Below are 17,891 nucleotides of genomic sequence, written 5' to 3'. Positions count from 1 at the left end.
AGCCTGGGGAATGGTGATAGATTAGTGCCATTTGGGTAAAAAAACATCTGCTGAAGTATATAATTCCTACCTCATTTTAAAAGTACATTGTGTCACTTTATTTTTGCTTGTGTTCAGTAAGTACTTTATTTCTAGTTTTTATTCATAAAACAGCATTATTGCAGCACTAGCTTTTTTTGTTGTTTAATTCATGTGTCATTAGTTCCATTAAGGTTTGGTGCTTGATCTCACAAAGATTTTATTTCTAAAGTTTTCATCCATAAAGCTTGGTGTCAACAATTGTTACATTCTGGTGTATTTTTTTTGGGGGGGGGACAGGGAGAAAAAAGTCCAGACTAGGTAGAAAAAAAAACAAGGGTATAAGCAAGTTGTCATCTTGACTGAATTCAAAATTTTCTTCAGCTCCAAGGAGGAGACTCCACAGCCTCTCTACGCAACCTGTGCTAGTGCTTAGTCACCTGTATAGTAAATGAAGAAAGTGATAGAATCATTAAGTTTGGAAAAGACCTCTAAGATCATCTAGTCCAGCTGTCATCTACCATCAGTAGTTTCCACTAAACCATTTCCCTAAGCACTACATCTATCCTTTTTTCACCTCCAGGGACACTGACTCCACCACCTCCCTGGGCAGCCTGTTCCAATGCATTGCCACACTTTCTGAGAAGAAATTCTTCCTCATATACAATCTGAACCTCATTTGGCACAACTTGAAGCCATTCTCTCTTGTCCTATTGCTGTTAATGGAGAGAAGAGGTCGCTCTCACCACACCCTCCTTTCAGGTAGTTACAGAGAGTGATAAGGTTTTGTTCAAGCTGCATTATCATACAGAATATCTAGGAGCATATGATTTATGCCAAAGGTATTGTAACATTGCATAAATGTAAGGCTTTTATTCTTCAGAATAAAATACCACATTCATATGTTAAAATAATTATAGAATGCTGGCAGTGCCATTTAAGAAAATGAGTGACTGAATATTAACACTGTTGTTTGAAATAAAATAATGCTACTATGTTTAGAAGAGAGAAAAAAAGACAAATCCTGTACGAGAAATTGAAATGCTGCCAAATAATATATCATAACACTGGAATTGAAACTGACCGTATTAATGAAAAATTGTCTTGTTTTTACCTCTTTTTATTAACATGCCCTCACATTAAAGAAAAAATCTGTGCAACTGTTGATATTTGGTGATATTTCTGTTGCTGTTGACTTTTCACATTGACAGCATAAAGCTGTGTGGAGTAGTCTGATCTGAACTGACAGACTGTGAAACCTGCTGTCATTATTGTACTCAGTGTCAATATATTCTTTCTTGGAGGGGGAAAAAGTCATCAAAAAAATCCTGATGCAGTGGCACTCTGAAATACTGCCATTCACTTGCAGGTATTTTTGACTTTTTTAAAACATTCTTTTACTTATTTTTTCATTCTTTGGAAATGGCATAGCTTGTATTTAAAATGAAGCAATCACCCTCCAAGTTGTTCATCCTACTTTAGATAATTCATTTTCTTTCAGTTGCTTTGCACACATTAGCTTTTTAATTTTTCATTTTTTAATGATCATTATATAGAGTGAATTATAATACTGATGTTGCTTTTGCTACAAGATGAACAAAGGTATGGGATGCTGTTAATTCTTGCAAGATCTGGTGTAAAAATGCTGAAATGTATTTTTAGTTGCTATGCCAGATTGTTGGAGAGGCTAGTTTCCCAGCAGGGTTTCAGTTTCAGAATGAAAAAGACACATGGATCAAGCAGTCCCTGCACTGTCATGCTGCAGAAGGATCCCATAAAGTGAGGTATCCATCTGTAATTCAAAACTTCAGGAAGGATCCAGCTGAAGCAATGGAGGTCCTACTTTTGCATTCATAGAGCAGCTGCCTGGGCACTATGGCATTCATCAGAGGCAATACACATTCCTTCTCAATCCTGCTGTGATTCCTTTCCCTCTCTCCTGTCTCAAATGCTTTAGTAATGATAAAATCTCTGAACTTTTATCAGTTCATTCTGAACATGCTCATTCTGAACATGCCAGGATTATTCTTCCAAGTTCACCCCACTGAAGGTTTATTACTGTTTTTCTCCTGGTTGTTCTCTTTTAGTGCTCAAATAGGTGTGCACTTTATTGTAATTACAAGAAAAAGACTTTTCCAAGAAGATAAATGATTAATTAAATAAATATTAATGTCCGTTTACTCTGAGCTGTATTGTTTTACTACTAATCCAGTCATATATATAATCCTTATAATATGTATATGTATAATAGCGTGTATGTGTTTATTTAAATATATTAATTATATAAGATATTTGTATATTTATAAAAATGAAGGCCATAAAGTAAAAGCAGCTTTGATCCGTCTCAGTTATAGTAGCCATGAGATCCTATCCTTGGAATCAGTGTAGAGGTTTGTAACTTAATTTTCATTGCTATATGTTAAAAATGGTTTGGGAGGTTTTTGTTACCACATTTTGTGAGAAGCTATAGGTAAAAGCATATATATATATAGAACTTCAGTCTCTCTTCTGAAAAAAAATGAGAAAATCCACAACTTGTCATCATAAAATAAACCTCAGAGACCTGTACAAGAGCACCTGTGAGAGGGAATGAATACCTGATGGGTGGTCTTTCCATCATGGAATGCTTGTCTATTTCTCTAATAAAAGCCTTATTGTTGTGAGAAGGCTCATGAGCATTGACGATATAAGAAAACTTTCAATTTTAATATATACTGTAGTGTATTCAAATTGTTTAAAGCTTGCCCCAGAAGTTTCCTTTGTGATCTTAGTGGCTATATAATGAAGTAACAAACTGCAATATTAAAATAGATGTGGGAGTAATGTCGACTAAATGTAATCATAAATCTTAATGGATGAAAGAGCCTGAGTTACTTCTGCTCAAGATGAGAATCTACATGTAGAAACTTGAAGACAGTGCTCTTAACGTTTTGAATTGTAGAGCATTGCAGCTTGATTTTCTTGCTAGTTGTGCCCCTTTAGGCCTTTCCCTTAAATCCAACCTCCTAATGTGTTTAAGGAAGAAAGTGTGGAAAGTGGATTACCTGTGTGTAGCGATCTATAATAGTCTCTGCATATCCATATCATTGGTCTGAAAGCTGCTGCCAACTGTTAGTTTTTTGGGGGGCTGTGAGAAATGAGTTCCAGTTCAGGCTTTAGTGGATAGAGGCTTTTGCTACACAAAAGCAGTCTCACTGCTTACTCCCTGTTGGTAGTGTCAGCACAGATAGTGGGGTCAGAAAAAGCCCAGCCAACATATAGCTGTGAACATTTTGTCTTGGTGCAGAGAAGGTTGCTTGTTTGTCATTCGCTTCTGACTGTAAGGAAGGGAGAGGCTACAGACTATGTACAAATGCAACATTATTTTCACATAACATGGTATTATTAGCAAATATAATAAAATCAATAATGAGAATAAACCATAATAATTTTACATAGTAATGAGGAAACTGAGAGAGCATTACTGAGGTTTCAAAAGTTAAGCACTGACAAAAAATGAGAAGCAGAGGACGTTTTGTGTTCTTAACATTGATGAGAAGACAGTCATGGAACTGACTGAATGAAGAAGGTGCAGAATCTCCAACCTTGAGGGTTTTTAGGAACACATATTGTGCAAGCTATTTGTGTATTTGTATGGAGAATACAGTCCTGGACAGTAATTAGATTTTTCTGAAATTTTTGTGAGGTCTGGAAGACACAAAATAATTCTCACAGAGGTGTGAGACTAATGTATTTCTTCTGCTGGTTTTCTTGGTACTAGTTACATAGCATCTCTCCTGTTTCCCAGCTGTGAGTGTAGCATGACTGGGTGACCAAACTGGTAGATAAGGGAAAGGCTTTTGAATTGTAGAGCATTGCAGCTTGATTTTCTTCCTAGTTGTGCCCCTTTAGGCCTTTTCCTTAAATCCAACCTCCTACTGTGTTTAAGGAAGAAACTGTGGAAAGTGGATTACCTGTGTGTAGTGATCTATAATAGTCTCTGCATATCCTAGACTTCAGCAAAGCCTTTGACACGTTCTCTCACAGTGTTCTCCTGCGGAAATTGGCTGCCCGTGGCCTGGATAGGTATACCCTTCTCTGGGTAAGACACTGGCTAGAGGGCGGTGCCCAGCGGGTAGTGGTTAATGGAGTTAAGTCCAGCTGGCAACCTGTTTCAAGTGGTGTCCCCCAGGGGTCGGTACTGGGGCCTATCTTGATGATGACATAGATGAGGGGATTGAGTGTACCCTCAGTAAGTTTGCAGATGACACCAAGTTGGGAGGTGGTGTCGATTTGTCTGATGGTAGGGAGGCCCTTCAGATGGATTTAAATAAGCTGGATCACTGGGCTGAGGTGAATGGGATGAGGTTGAACAAGGCCAAGTGTCAGGTCCTGCATTTTGGCCGCAACAACCCCATGCAGCGCTTGAGGATGAGTGGCTAGATGATTGTGAAGAGGAAATGGACCTGGGGGTGTTGGTTGATGCTCGGCTGAACATGAGCCAGTAGTTTGCCCACATGGCCCTGAGGGCCAATGGCATCCTGGCCTGCATTAGAAATAGAAATGTCCAGCAGGAGCAGGGAGGTAATCATCCCCCTGTACTCAGCTCTGGTGAGGCTGCACCTCAAGTATTGTGTTCAGTTTTGAGCCCCTTACTACAAGAAAGACATTGAGGCCCTGGTGTGTGTCCAGAGAAGGGCAACAAAACTGGTGAGGGGTCTGGAGCAGAAATCTTACCAGGAGCGGCTGAGGGAGCTGGGATTGTTTAGTCTGGAGAAGAGGAGGCTCAGGGGAGACCTCATTGCACTCTACAACTTCCTGAAGGGAGGTTGTGGTGAAGAGGGGTTTCTCCCAGGCAATGAACAGGACCCAGGGAAATGGCCGCAAGTTGTACCAGAGGAGGTTTAGGTTGGACATGAGGAAAAACTTTTTCTCTCAGAGAGTGGTCAGGCACTGGAATGGCTTGCCAAGGAAAATGGTGGAGTCGCCATCCCTGGCAGTGTTCAAGAGGCACCTGGATGAGGAGATACGGTTTAGTTTGTGGTAGCAATGGTAATGAGAAGACAGACCAGATGATCTTACAGGTTGTTTCCAACCTTGTGATTCTGTGATTCAATGCAGAATCTGGCAGGAGTGGAACTGGCATACAGATTCTTGCTGAGCAACTGACTCTATCTTTTGATGCTCCTTCTGGAGAGAAGGGCATACTGTGTGAATTCTGGAATTCTACTTTTCTGTGTCTAATTCTGTGAAAGTTAGGTGGATAATGGGTTTAAGGTAACTTGCATGACTTTAGTTAATTTGTCTCATGTGAATTCATGGTGATGCCACTTTTCAGTGAGATCACACCCAACTGTTCCTTTGAGATGTTACTTCATATTGTCTTGAAGGGGCTTGCGCTGCTTGCAGCCAAGGAACACCTATTCAGTCTTTTGCTTCTCATTGTTTAATTAGTGTGTGCTGTTCAAACTTTGCTCTAAAAACAGCTTGCATTGACCTTATTGTGATGATACTGAAATGCTTCAAACTTTTATGATGTGAGGAGCACTCATTTATGCACTATTTTGCATATGGAAGTTCAGAGACTCTATTGATTATGAGATAGCTTTATTGTACTTTTGTTTTTATTTACTCTAAAGGATAGAACCTGTCTACTTGTTATTAGTTGTAGATATAAATAAAAGCCCAAACGTATGTTTTGTAAGGCATATAAGTAGGTATGTGTTATATGCTTGATATAGAATATGATTCATAAACTTCTAATTCTGCTCTGTGACCTTGGTAGGAATTTATTCAGCATGTGTTTCTTCTGATTTTGGCAAAAGGTGCTTCTCAAAACATTCAAGCAACTAAACTTTAAAACTGCTAAGAATGTATTTTGCTGATTATCAGTTCACTGTTTGGCTTTTGTTTTCTTCCCCATCAGAAAACAAACAAACAAAAAAACAAAAACAAAAAACTTCAGGTTTGATTAAGATAAGTTACTCTTCATTTCAGGATCCTAAACACAAATTTCTGGAATTCTGAACTTTTTACTTGTGGTTCTCTTCTAGGACAGCTGCTTTTCTTATCAGCCTGTCAATTTAATGACTTGAAAATATCACCTCCTTTGTCTCCTAGGATATCAGCTCTGCAAAGAAAGCTTCAAGTAACATGTTCCAGTTGTTGGAAAAGGCACCTCTTTAATCATGACAAACCTAAATTCAGTTTCCTGCTCCTTCCAGAAGCTTTCTGTTCAAGCATTAACAATTGGTATTCTTTTGCTTACCCATAAAATGAGATTTATCCTTCTGCACAAGAATATCTACAGAGTGAATCTTCCAAGAACAGAAACATTTGGACTGTTGTTACAGAGTATTTGAGGTTAAACTTAAATTGTGATTGCTGGGATTGAGCCTTGCCCTCCCTTTCCCCTGTGCATGTTTTCATTATCATGCTAATGCCTTATGGAGCTACTCTGATCAGATTCATGATATTTTATTTCATCGGAATAGTTTTCAGTCAGTGCATTTTCTTGAAATGACTTACTGAATATGGGGTATACAGGTTGCTCTGAAAGTAATGCCTCCTATTTATTTTCATTGAAATTACAACAGGTGCAAGTAGCACAATAACACTATTTGACAGAGCAAATTTGCAGCTACACATTTTTTTCACCACTATTGGTCACCACCAATTTGCATGGATGAGCTGATTGAGATGCTCTTCATTTCATGATGTGATGGCTTTATATGGCCATCTGGAACAAGGTTTGTCTTTCATGTTACTGTCACCATTGCTGAAACAGACCACCTGTCACCTCTCTGTGATAACATTTATTCTTAAGTTCTTCATAAATGTTAAGCAAGCATTAATAAATGTCAGTGGATTTTTTCTTCAATTTTTTCTTCATGGAGGAATTTTGTGACACACCTTTGCTTCATATGCATTTCCGTGTCAGACACCATTTTGTCAGACTTCCCATCTGCTGCTGTCTGTCTTAGCAACAGAGTGTAGCAGAATATTGGTAGGAAGGTTCAACTTCTACTGCCATACCACCAACATCTACCTCTGATGTGGTGGAACAACATAATAAAATAGATGGCTTATTTTCGGAGCATCCCTCATACTCGTGAACTCACCTAAGAAGTGTGGAATGCTGCAGGAAAAGTGAGAAGACAGAGGAATTCAGGAGCTTGAATTTGCAATTGATTACTTTAAGCTGCTAACCCTCTGCAGCCCAGTAAGAAACTCCAGTGTTTAACCATGAGATGATTCAGTGTTGACTGAATACCTACATGCAGACCAGTACAAAGAAGCCTTGTTCTCCACAGGCATGATATAAAGATACTCCTTGCTTGAAAGCTTTCTTTTTCTTCTTAAAAAGCCTTTGAAAAGCCATCTTCACCTTTTCCTGATAGTGGGCTGATTTGGAGGATTGTGACTGTGGTAGCAAACTCCCAGCCAGTCCTGAGCATGGGGGGGATTTGATGCTCAGTGCCTGCAAGTAAATCTTGCAGGGGACTGTCGTGATTCATCTGACAGTTCTCAAAGAACTGGCCTATGTCATCACAAGACCTCTCCCAATTAATTTTCAGTGGACTTAGGAATCTGGAGAGGATCCAGTTAACCAGAAGCTGGAAAACATTTTTGAAAAATTTTCAAGACGACGACTCTTCTAATAACAGGCTAGACAATCTCATTTAAATGATTGGCAAATTTGTGGAGATTATTCTGGGATTGTGAAGGACACCTGAAAGACAGTGCATCACAGCCAACACAAATTGGGGAAAGTCCTGTTTAACGGACTTAATTTCTTTTTATGACAAGGTTATCCAACTAATTTATCAAGGGAAGCCAGTTGATGTAATCTTGAATTTCAGCAAAGCTTTCCTCACTGTTTCTCGTGGTATACTTCTGGAAAAAAAAAAAAGTACAGCATACAGGTAGCAAAACATAATATGATAAGTGAACAGTTGGCTGACAGGTCGGGCTTAAGTTGTTATTGGAAATGGGCTTATATCAGGCTGTCAGCCAGCCAGTAGTAGGTTTTCCCAGGTCTCCATTTAAGGGCCAGTTCTCTTTGTTAATGACTTGGATATAGCATTTGAAGGTATACTAAATAACTTTGCAGACAGCAAAAAATTACCAGGAGGTGCAGACTCCCTTTATGGCAGAGTGGCTTTGCAGAGGGATCATGACAATTTAGAGGGCTGGGCAGGTACTAACTGCATGAAGTTTAACAAGAGCAAGCGTCAGATTCTGCACCTAGAATTGTGCAAACCAAATATATGTACATACTGGGGGACAAGCATCTGGAAGGATCTGCAGATTTTGGTTGAAAGCAAGTGTGAGTCAGCAGTGTGTTTTGGCAGCCACAACAGCCAAGAGTATCCTGGAGTGCATCAGGCACAGCACTGCCAGCTGGTTGAGCAAAGAATTTGTGCTTTTCTCTGCTGTACTGGTGCAGCCTCACCTCAAGCAGTGTATGTAGTTATGGTCACCAGAAAATGAGAAGATAAAACTATGAGAGTATGTCCAGAGGAGGATATGAAGATGGTTAAGGGTCTAGAGGGCAAGACATATGAAGAGGTCACTTGGTTTGTTCAGCCTAGAGAAGAGGAGACTGAAGTGAGGCCTCATGGTGGACTAAAGCTTCCTCAGGAGAGAAGCAGAAGACAGATGCCGATCTCTTTGGTACCAGAAAAGGACCTGAGGGAACATCATAAAACTACACTGGGAAAAGATTCTTGGTTGAGAGTGGTCAGATGCTGAAGAGGCTCCGCAGGGCTGTGGTCACGGCATGAAGGATTCTGGAACTCCAGAAGCATTTGGGCAATGCTCTCGAACATAGGGTTTGGTTTTTGATTGGGTGGTTTTATGTGCAGCTGAGAGTTGGACTCAGTGATCCCTATAGATCTCTCCCAACTCAATATATTCTATGAATGTTGGTACAGAATAAAAAAGTTAATAAAAAAAATTTTTTTAGAATGTTCTAGTAATTAGAGAAATTTTGATCCTTCAGCCACAATCCATATTCCATGCAACTTGTTCATGAATGTGCCTTTCAGTCTTGTCTCTTACTATTACCCTGCTATATAATTCTTAGCATTTGTCTCTGAACCCTATTGTAGTTGGTCTTCCTTTGCATTAGTCCTTGTCTCGTGAAGAGCAAACCCAACCTTCTGTCATGTTGCTCTTAACTTGTAGAAAGTTTCTTTGCCTCTCTTTTTTTTCCATGATACAGCAATAATAAGAAAGAAAATGTGTGTGAAGAAACCAAAAGCAATGTATGTATGTCTCCCTGAAAGTAATGGTTCCTATTTATTTCTACAAAGACTACAACAGAAACCTAGAGAGCAGTAACGTTATCTGATAGAACAGATTTTCAGCTACAAAACACTATTTTTCTACATAGTCACCAGCATTAGCTTTGAATTTTCACCAGCATTCTATTTGGTAAGCAAGCTGGCTGGACTGACAGTAGAGCATTAAACTTGATTCAGTGAGGGAAGCGGATGGGCACATTTGTGACAGAGAAGAGCCAGAAAACACTGTCACTTTAGGAAGCAGCCCAAAAAAACCTCAGATTTGTCCCAGAAGAATTCAGGACACAACTAGAAAACTATGACCTAATTGTTATCACAGAAATGTGATGAAATGAATTACACAACTGGAGCATGACGATTATGAGCTACAGACTTTTCAAAAGAGGCAGGCAGGGCAGGATGGATAGGGGAGCAGCCCTTGATGTTAAGAAATAGATTGCAAAGAGCTGCCTCAGAGAAACTGCCATGATCAGGTTGAGAGCTTGTGGGTAAAAGTCAAGGACCAACCCAGTAAAGAAAATCTGGTGGTCAAGGTCTACTACAGACAGCCTGATCAAAGGCTGTTGATAAGGCCATCTTGGTTCAGCTATAAGAAGTGTCATGCTTGCAGGCTCTCATCCTAATGCGGGATTTCAGTCGCCCAGATATCTGTTGGGAAAGCGACACAGTAGGCTACAAGTAATCCTGGAGACTCCTGGAGTGCACTGGAGGATAACTTTCTGGTCCACATATTAGACAAAACAACTGGAGGAGAAGCGTTACTGGACCTGGTGCTCAACAGCACAGATGAACACAGTCTTCCAGGTGTGGCTTCACCAGTGCTGGAGCATCACCTATCTTGACATGATGGTTATACTTTCCCTAATGCAGCTCAAGATGCTGTTAGTGTTGTATATTGTAAGGGTACATTCCTGGATTGTGCTCAACTTGATGTCCACCAGGGCTCCTAGATACTTTTCTTCCAAGGTGCTTTCCAGCTGATGGGCTCCCAGCATGTACTTGGGGTTGTTCATCTGCAGCACTTTGCAGTTCTCCTCACTGAATTTTATAAGATTCTTGTTCACAAGAGGACAAATAAGCCACATGGAAAAGGAGTGAAAAAGAAATAATGTTTGCTAGGATGCACTTGATGACCCGGATAAAAATCTTCACTGCAGTAATGACCAAATGTGTACTGTACTTTGATTAGAAATATGTAGACAGTAGGTCAAGGGAAGGGATAATTTCTGTTTTCTGTTGCTCGGTACTTGAGTCTACATCTGGAATATTCTGTCCAGTGTTATGTCTAAGATGCTAACAAGCAAATTCAGAGAAGAACCACTAGGACATTTTTAAGGGTCCGGAGTACATGATGTTTATAAGTCCTAGGTAGTTGGTTTTCTTTCCTGAAAAATAGGCTAACTTACTTTACTGTGTGTAGGGTTGTGTGTAGAGACAGAGTCTTCTTAGTCCTTCACAGTAAGGACAAGAGGGTGATCACAGTAGGTTGTTGAATAAGAATGGAGGCAAAGTATAAATTCTTCCCTGAGAGTGCTTCTGTGGGAAGAGGTTACAGTAAGAAGCTGTGGGATCACCAGCCTCAGAAGTTTTCCAAATTCAGCTGAACAGGATGTTAAATAATGTGATAGAGCTTTGAATTTAGTCCTGCTTTGAGAATGGGGTTGGAGTAGGTGATCTCTGGAGGTCTTTTCCAACCTGAATTATTCTGCAGTATGTGAAAAACAAGTTAAATTTCTTTTTCTCAGCTCCACGATAGACTTTTCATAGGTTTGGGTTCAGCAAGCCATTTTCGTGCCATAATTTCATGACTGTTATCTTTATGCTAAAATGAAGTGTCTGTGTGAATGAAAGGTGATAGCTCTAGTGCTGACCTTCAAAAGGAAGGCAAGGTTTTCTTTGGAATTACTGCCTGAAAAGTGTAACTGCTAGTAAAATAATGGAGCTGATATTAAAAAAGAATCCAAAATTAAGTCTGCAAGGAGATATAACTGTAAGCAGTAACAATATGAGTTCATAAAATGGATCTCACTAGACGATATGATTGTTGGAATCACAAAATCAATGTTTTTAGGGAATGAAGAGAAAAAATATATACATATTATATATATACATATAGAGAACATACGTTAACTTTCTAATGTGAAGTTTAATTGAAATTGGTTTAGGTAGGAAGGATTTTGGTTGGATTGAAAAATGGTTAAAAGGTATTAAACAGAAGTTGGCTATCAACAGGAATGCATTGGTTATATAGGTTAGGAGTTAGACTGTTGTTAGTAATATAGTTAATGGTATAAAAGAAGTAAAGTAGAATACTTTTTAAAAGTTTTAAAAGCTTTAAAAGCTTAAAAAGTTCTGTCTGAACATCAGGAAGCACTTTGCTTTGCAGGTGACTGACTATTGACAAAGATTGCCCAGAGAAGTTGTGGAATCTCCTTCTTGGAGGTCTTCAGAAGCCACCTGGACATGGGCCTGGGCAACGTGCTCTGTGTGTGCCTGCTTGACCACAAGCGTAGGACCTTCCTACTTCCAGATGACTTCCAGACGTCCCTCCCAACCTCAGCCATTTGATTCTGTGATGCCTGGTTATAAGCATCAAGTTCATTTTTTGCGGGGGGGGGGGGGAAGGGAAGAGGGAGAAAGTATTAATCCTGAATGGTGTAGAAATAAAAATGATATTCAAGTTAACATATGGAGATTTCTGCCATCCAGTCAAGTCATGATGCCTTTATGATGATAATAAATTCCCTTCTAGAATACCCTGCACTCAGTGAGTCTTTTACACATGGCTGTGATTCATCCATAAAGATATCAAACTGCCATTACATTATTTGTGAATATTCTTGCTAATTTTGTGATGTGTACTTGAGAGTTCAAAGTATGCCTGCCTAGCTGCAATTCTGTCTTGCACGTTTTAAAATTCTGCTAAAGCTTAGTGAATAAGTCCCGGTTTTCTTTTGTAGTTTGATTGACCTCACTGGAAACATTCAACATTCCATTTGACCTGTCCCTGGAAAACCTAAACTAAGGCTCTGGTTTCAACAGAAGGTTGGACAATATAGTCTCCAGTTTGTTTTCCCAATACAGACTTTTCTATTATTCTAACAGTTTTCTCTGATATTCAACTATTTAGTCAGTTTCTGTGTGATTATCACAGCTTAACTCTTCCCCAGAATGTAAAAGACGTAGACTGAACTCCATAGTGCAGAGGTCTCTAAGTACAGAGGTCTCTAAATCACTTACTTAGAAGGTAAGTACAATCACAGGCATTGAAAAATTGGCAAACTGTAATTGCTAACACTCTGATGAGGAGAAATATCTCACCAGCAGCTAGATTTTTCAAATTAGTAACAACCTTATCCTATCAAGTATCTGAAGAGCATAAAACCTTTCTTATTTGAGTGAATTTGGTAATTATATTTTAGCAGGATGAGGGGAAATGGTGTTAAGTTGAGGGAGGGGAGATTTAGGTTGGACATCAGAGGGAAGGCCAGATTTGATGGGGCCCTGGGCAGTCTGGTCTAGCATTAAATGAGGAGGTTGGTGGCTCTGCACGTGGCAGGGGGGTTGGAGATTCATAATCCTTGAGTTCCCTTCCAACCCTGTCCAGTCTGTGATTCTGTGATTTTCTAATGTGGTGACTACTATATTGTTGAAATGTAACGTAATAGAATAAATGACACAACAAACTCCATCATCATGTTCTGTATCTTTTCTATCCTATTTAGAGCATGAATCCCATACATGGCTGTATTTCTTAGAATGCAAGACCTTCCCCAAATACAACAATGTAACTTATCCACAAAAACAGGGATAAGTAATTATTAAAAGACTTCATTAAAAGAAATCTATTTGACCCTAGAGATGTACCAGACACACAGATGAAGGGCTGTTTTAATCTCCTCAAAAATAGGTTTCCAAAAGATTCCAAACTAAAGTTATTTATGTAGGAGAAGAAACCATGATCCTTGACCACAGAGATGCTAAAATTTAATTTGATGCTGACACTGTGTCACGACAGTGGAAATCTATTTAACAACTTCAATTTGAGAAGTTGATACAATTTTAGTTTTTGTTTTTTATATTAAAACAAATCTGGATCTTAAATATGAGGGTAGTTGTAAATGTATAAAGGCAGTCCTGTGACAGACATTTTGATGCCTGTATTCATTAAGGAACAACTCATAGTGAAGAATTCATTAAACCCTCCTTCCTTCATTCCCCTCCACCTACAACTTTGATGCAGTCTTTCAGACTTGGGAGATCACTGCTATTTGAGAAAGCCTGTATAAATAGCATACTGTTAGGTTGGGACAGAACTGAGACATCTGTGTAAACCACAAAATCATAGAAACACCAAGGTTGGAAAAGACTTCCCAAATCACCCAGTCTAACCATCCACTTATCAGCAATATTTCCCACTAAACCATCTCCCTTAGTACAACATCTAAATGTTTCTGGAACACCTTCAGGTATGGTGACTCAACTGCCTCTCTGGGCAAGCCCGTTCCAGGGTCTGATCACTCTTTTGGAGAATAAATTTTTCTTAATATCCAATCTGAACCTCCCCAACACAACTTGAGGCCATTCCTTCCTGTCCTGTGGGAGAAGAGGCAGACACCTACCTCACCACAACCTCCTTTCAGGTAGTTGTAGAGAGTGATAAGGTCTCCCCTTGAGCCTCACCTTCTGTAGACTAAACAATCCTAGTTTCCTCAGCTGCTTCTCATAAGGTTTGTACTCCCCTCACCAGCTTCGTTGCCCTTCTCTGCACATACTCCAGGACCTCGGTGACTTTTTTGCAGAGAGGGGCCAAAACTGAACATAATACTCAAGGTTTGGCTTCTTTAGAGCTGAGTACAGGGGGACAGTCTGCTTCTGCTTGCAGCACTATTTCTAGTACCAGCAAGGATGCCGTTGGCCTTCTTAGCTACCTGGGCACACTGCTGGCTCATGTTCAGCCAAGTGTTGGCCAACACATTTCCACATGTGTCTTTTTCTTCCGCAGTCTTCCAGCCACTGCCCCAAACCTGTAGCATTGCCTGGAGTTGTTGTGACCAAAGTGCAGGACCTGGCACTTGGTCTTGTTGATCTTCATCCCATTGGCTTCAGACCAGTGATTCAGTCTATCCAGATCCTTCCAAGGGCCCTTCTACCCCCAGACACCTCGACACTTCCTCCAAACTTGGTGTCATTTGCAAACTTAATGGGAGTGCACTCAAGGCCCTTTTCCAGGTCATCAGTAAAGATGACAAGACAGGCTCCAGTACCAACCCCTGAGCAGGGGGGGCAGCCTGTTCCTGTGCCTCTAAGACTTCTTTTCGAGGAGCATCCAGCCTTCACTCCTTTGCCCTATAGGACAGACTCCCAAGGGACCCTCCCTACCAGCATCCTGAATAGTTTTTCTGCCTTCTGGAAGTCCGAGGGAGCAGTTTTGCTGGTCACCCTCCTGACTTCAGCAAGAATAGAGAACTCTAGCATTTCATGTTTCTCCCTTTGAGACAGGTGAGACCCATCTGCAGCCATCAGCCATCAAGTAAAACCCCCCATGGTAAAAAAAAACCCAACAACAGAATTCTTGTGATTGCACCAGCCTCTTAGCCATATATTCATGAGATGGGTTTTCCTGGTTCTCTCAGTATCCCTTGCTGCACCTGAAAGGATAGAGAAAAACACCATCTGTAATCCTGCTCAGTCATCCAAAGTCTGTTTTGATAGCGCTCAGGCTTCTCTCATTACGGCCAACCTGAACCATCAGTAAGGGATAATAATCAGAGAGGTGAACCAGAGTAGGAAGACTGACCCAGACCCCAGGGATGCAGCACGCTTTTCTAAGGGTAGGATCTGGCCAAAGTATGAGGCCCTCTGTTCCTCTCAGAAGGGAGTCACTTATAAAAATTACCCTTTTTTCCTTCTTGGTAGAGGCAGTGTTGAGGCGTGGAGTGGACTGTCTTTGCTGTGGACAAATGGCTGGGTGCACCTTCCACTGCATCCTCACTCACCTCTCCCTCAAGTTCCAAAACCTCAGGCCTATTACATAGGGGCACCCAGAGAATCAAGGATAAGATTTGCCTGTGATGCCAAGCTGAGACCTGTTTTCTTTCCTCCTCATCTCTTAAATCCCCTCCCTCTGCCTGATGGTGGCAGGGCATGGGGTCCACCACTGTTTGGGGGTATCGCCCTGGTGCCTTTTGTATAGTTATGGCATGGAGTTATTCCATCAGCTGTTCCACCTGCTCACATTCCCCAATGCTCCTTAACGTCTCTATCTCCTCCTTGAACTCTGCCACCATGCTGAGCAGATCATCTACCTTTTCAGACCTCACGTAGGTGGAATCCCTGCTGTCCTTCACTGGTAGCAACAGGCTCAGGCACTCCCTGCAGCTACAGACCTGAGGAGCCACCTTCTTGGGTAGGCACTCTGTCTGAGTTGCCACATTCTTTTTGGCAAGAGCTTTTTGCCTACCGGAAACTATGGCCAGATTTGTTGTGCCTGAGAGGCAGATGATAGGTGAGCCAGTCTCCCATGTGAGGAGGGATACTCAGCACCCCGCCTAGCTTGAACTGCCCATTCCATGCTCTTCTGACATACCGTGCCACATTTGCCCATCCTGCTCACTGCACTCCTGGGTTGCTGTGCTCCTTGTGGGCTGGCTTTATACATGCAGAGGGGTTTAGCTGCTGTCGCTCCAGCTCCGCCCACACTGTGTCAGTGCTGCAGCACCTCAGGAGCTCAATTAATTTCCCAGCAGCTCTTTTTTTTACAGTGTTTTGCTGCAATTTTACCCTTTCTGTGAAGAATTCCTTGGTGCAAGCTGATCTGCACAAGGTCCTAGCTGAAAGTGAAATTAAAAACTCTATTACAAAATAGTGATAGGCACTCTTAAGGAGGCACTGAACTAGAGTAAGTGTTTGATTGCTTTTGTGAAATAATCAAGACAATTTCTTGGTCTTTTTTTGTATCCTTATATATAAACTTGGCATTGAATTATAGGGCAGGTGAAAAGACATCATTCTGTTTGGAAGAGGATTCTGCACAGAAAAATTATACATTAAAACTAATCAGGTCTGTTTGTGTATCCAACTCCTGGTTGCACTGATTAAACTTTTACTGCTTTTTGTTTTCTTGTAGCCTGCAGATCTTCAGTAGTACCTCTGCTATGGAGTGAAATTTATTTATTTTCTTATTTATGGTCTCAGGTCCAATTACTTAATATGGTTAAAAATTCTGTGACTCGTTCTGTAAAGGTACAGGTCATATTTAGTCACAGTACTCCCTCTCCTGCCTTTAAACTGGCTGGCTAATTAATATATTTTAAAAAATTAAATTATCTTGCTATAAACCAGATAATTGATCTGCTGCATATTTGTGTCTTTACAGACAGGATCATGTAAATTGTACACTGTTTTTTTTTCCCTTTTCCCCTTTCATTTCCTCTCACTCTCATAATGAGCTGATCACAAACCTCATGAATAGCTGTACCGTTTCCTAAACTTGCTGCATTACAGCAAGAGGTTTACCTTTGTTTCATTTTTACACCCTGTCTTGTATTTTACTCAGAATGGATGAGCCTCCTTTTGGTGAGATGAGTATTGTGGAAAAGTCTCTCCACTGAGGATTGTTGTTGGCAAAGAAAAGAACACTGATTGTGTAACTCTTACATTGCAGAGAATAACCCTTGGTGTTACCATAAAACATGCAAGGATCTTTATTGTAAAGATAGATACAGGTGCTGAAATAGCATTGCTTTTATGTGTCCACAGGGCTTCAAAGCAGGAAGGTGCCTGTGGACTTTGCTCCAACTAGATTTTTCAGAGACTTGTTGGAAGTCATTGAAAAGTCCAGCCCAAACTAGCCACTAGGAATGTGGCTGTTACCCAGTAGAATGGTCATGACTTGAGAGGTGGTATTAAAGGCACTTTGAGTACTGCAAGTTATTTTGAATTACTAAAAAAAATATTTCTCATCATTTCAGAGTGTTTCATTTGGATGACAAAAAGAAGTGTACAAGTGGAATTCTTAGGCATTATAACTTTTTACCACAGCTGATTGACCTCAGGGAGGGCAAGGTTCAGGCAGAGGATTTAAAGGTTGTAAAGGTTAGCTTCCATTGTTGCTTAAAGATATTTCTGCCCTGGATCATGCTGAGGGCTCATCAGAGGCAATCCTGTATTCTATCTTGAATTCAGCCTACTCTGCAGAAAACTTTTAGCTCTGAGGCTACTGACTCTGGACCCTTAGCAGATAATTAGTCTGGCATTTTGATTCCCATATGAAAGATGGGGACCTGTGCCAAAATATGAGTATTTTAGCAATGGAGAAATTAACTCAGTTATGAAAGGAATGTGCCTCAAAATGTTCTTTCATGGCATCATTGTACAGGTTTGAGAGATGTGTGTTGCATTTAAAAAGTGAATGATGTCATCCTCTGTCTTTGTATTCAGATGAAGCATTTTGTGTGAGGACTTTTTTGTTTGTTTTGTTTTAAGGTTTAATAGAACTATTAATACACAGACACCAACTGTCAGTTAGTTCAGAAAAGCTGAGTTCAGAATAGAAAGTTCATAAGGCTGCTAGAGAAAGATAAC

General features: G+C 40.4%; 1 protein-coding gene across 10 annotated transcripts in view; it reads left to right on the top strand.

The window, feature by feature from the left end:
- Positions 1–17,891, top strand: part of TSPAN9 (tetraspanin 9) — a 163,236-nt gene that overhangs the window by 54,309 nt on the left and 91,036 nt on the right. For 3 of the 10 annotated variants that reach the window (XM_090148244.1, XM_090148261.1, XM_090148255.1), the window contains one exon: positions 11,692–11,887. The exons of 4 other annotated variants lie outside the window; for them this stretch is intronic. In XM_090148244.1, the coding sequence (XP_090004370.1) occupies positions 11,836–11,887 (52 nt within the window). In that variant the 5' untranslated portion in view covers positions 11,692–11,835. Of the gene's footprint in view, positions 1–601; positions 781–11,691; positions 11,888–17,891 lie in introns of all 10 variants that reach the window. 3 more of the 10 variants (XM_090148239.1, XM_090148246.1, XM_090148227.1) reach the window with 2 other exon arrangements.

This window comes from Phasianus colchicus, chromosome 1, assembly GCF_987193195.1.
Source record: "Phasianus colchicus chromosome 1, bPhaCol1.hap1.1, whole genome shotgun sequence".
NCBI classification, from domain to species: Eukaryota; Metazoa; Chordata; class Aves; order Galliformes; family Phasianidae; genus Phasianus; species Phasianus colchicus.
The sequence above is the reverse complement of the archived record's forward strand: the minus strand, read 5'-3'. Positions and strand labels throughout refer to the sequence as shown.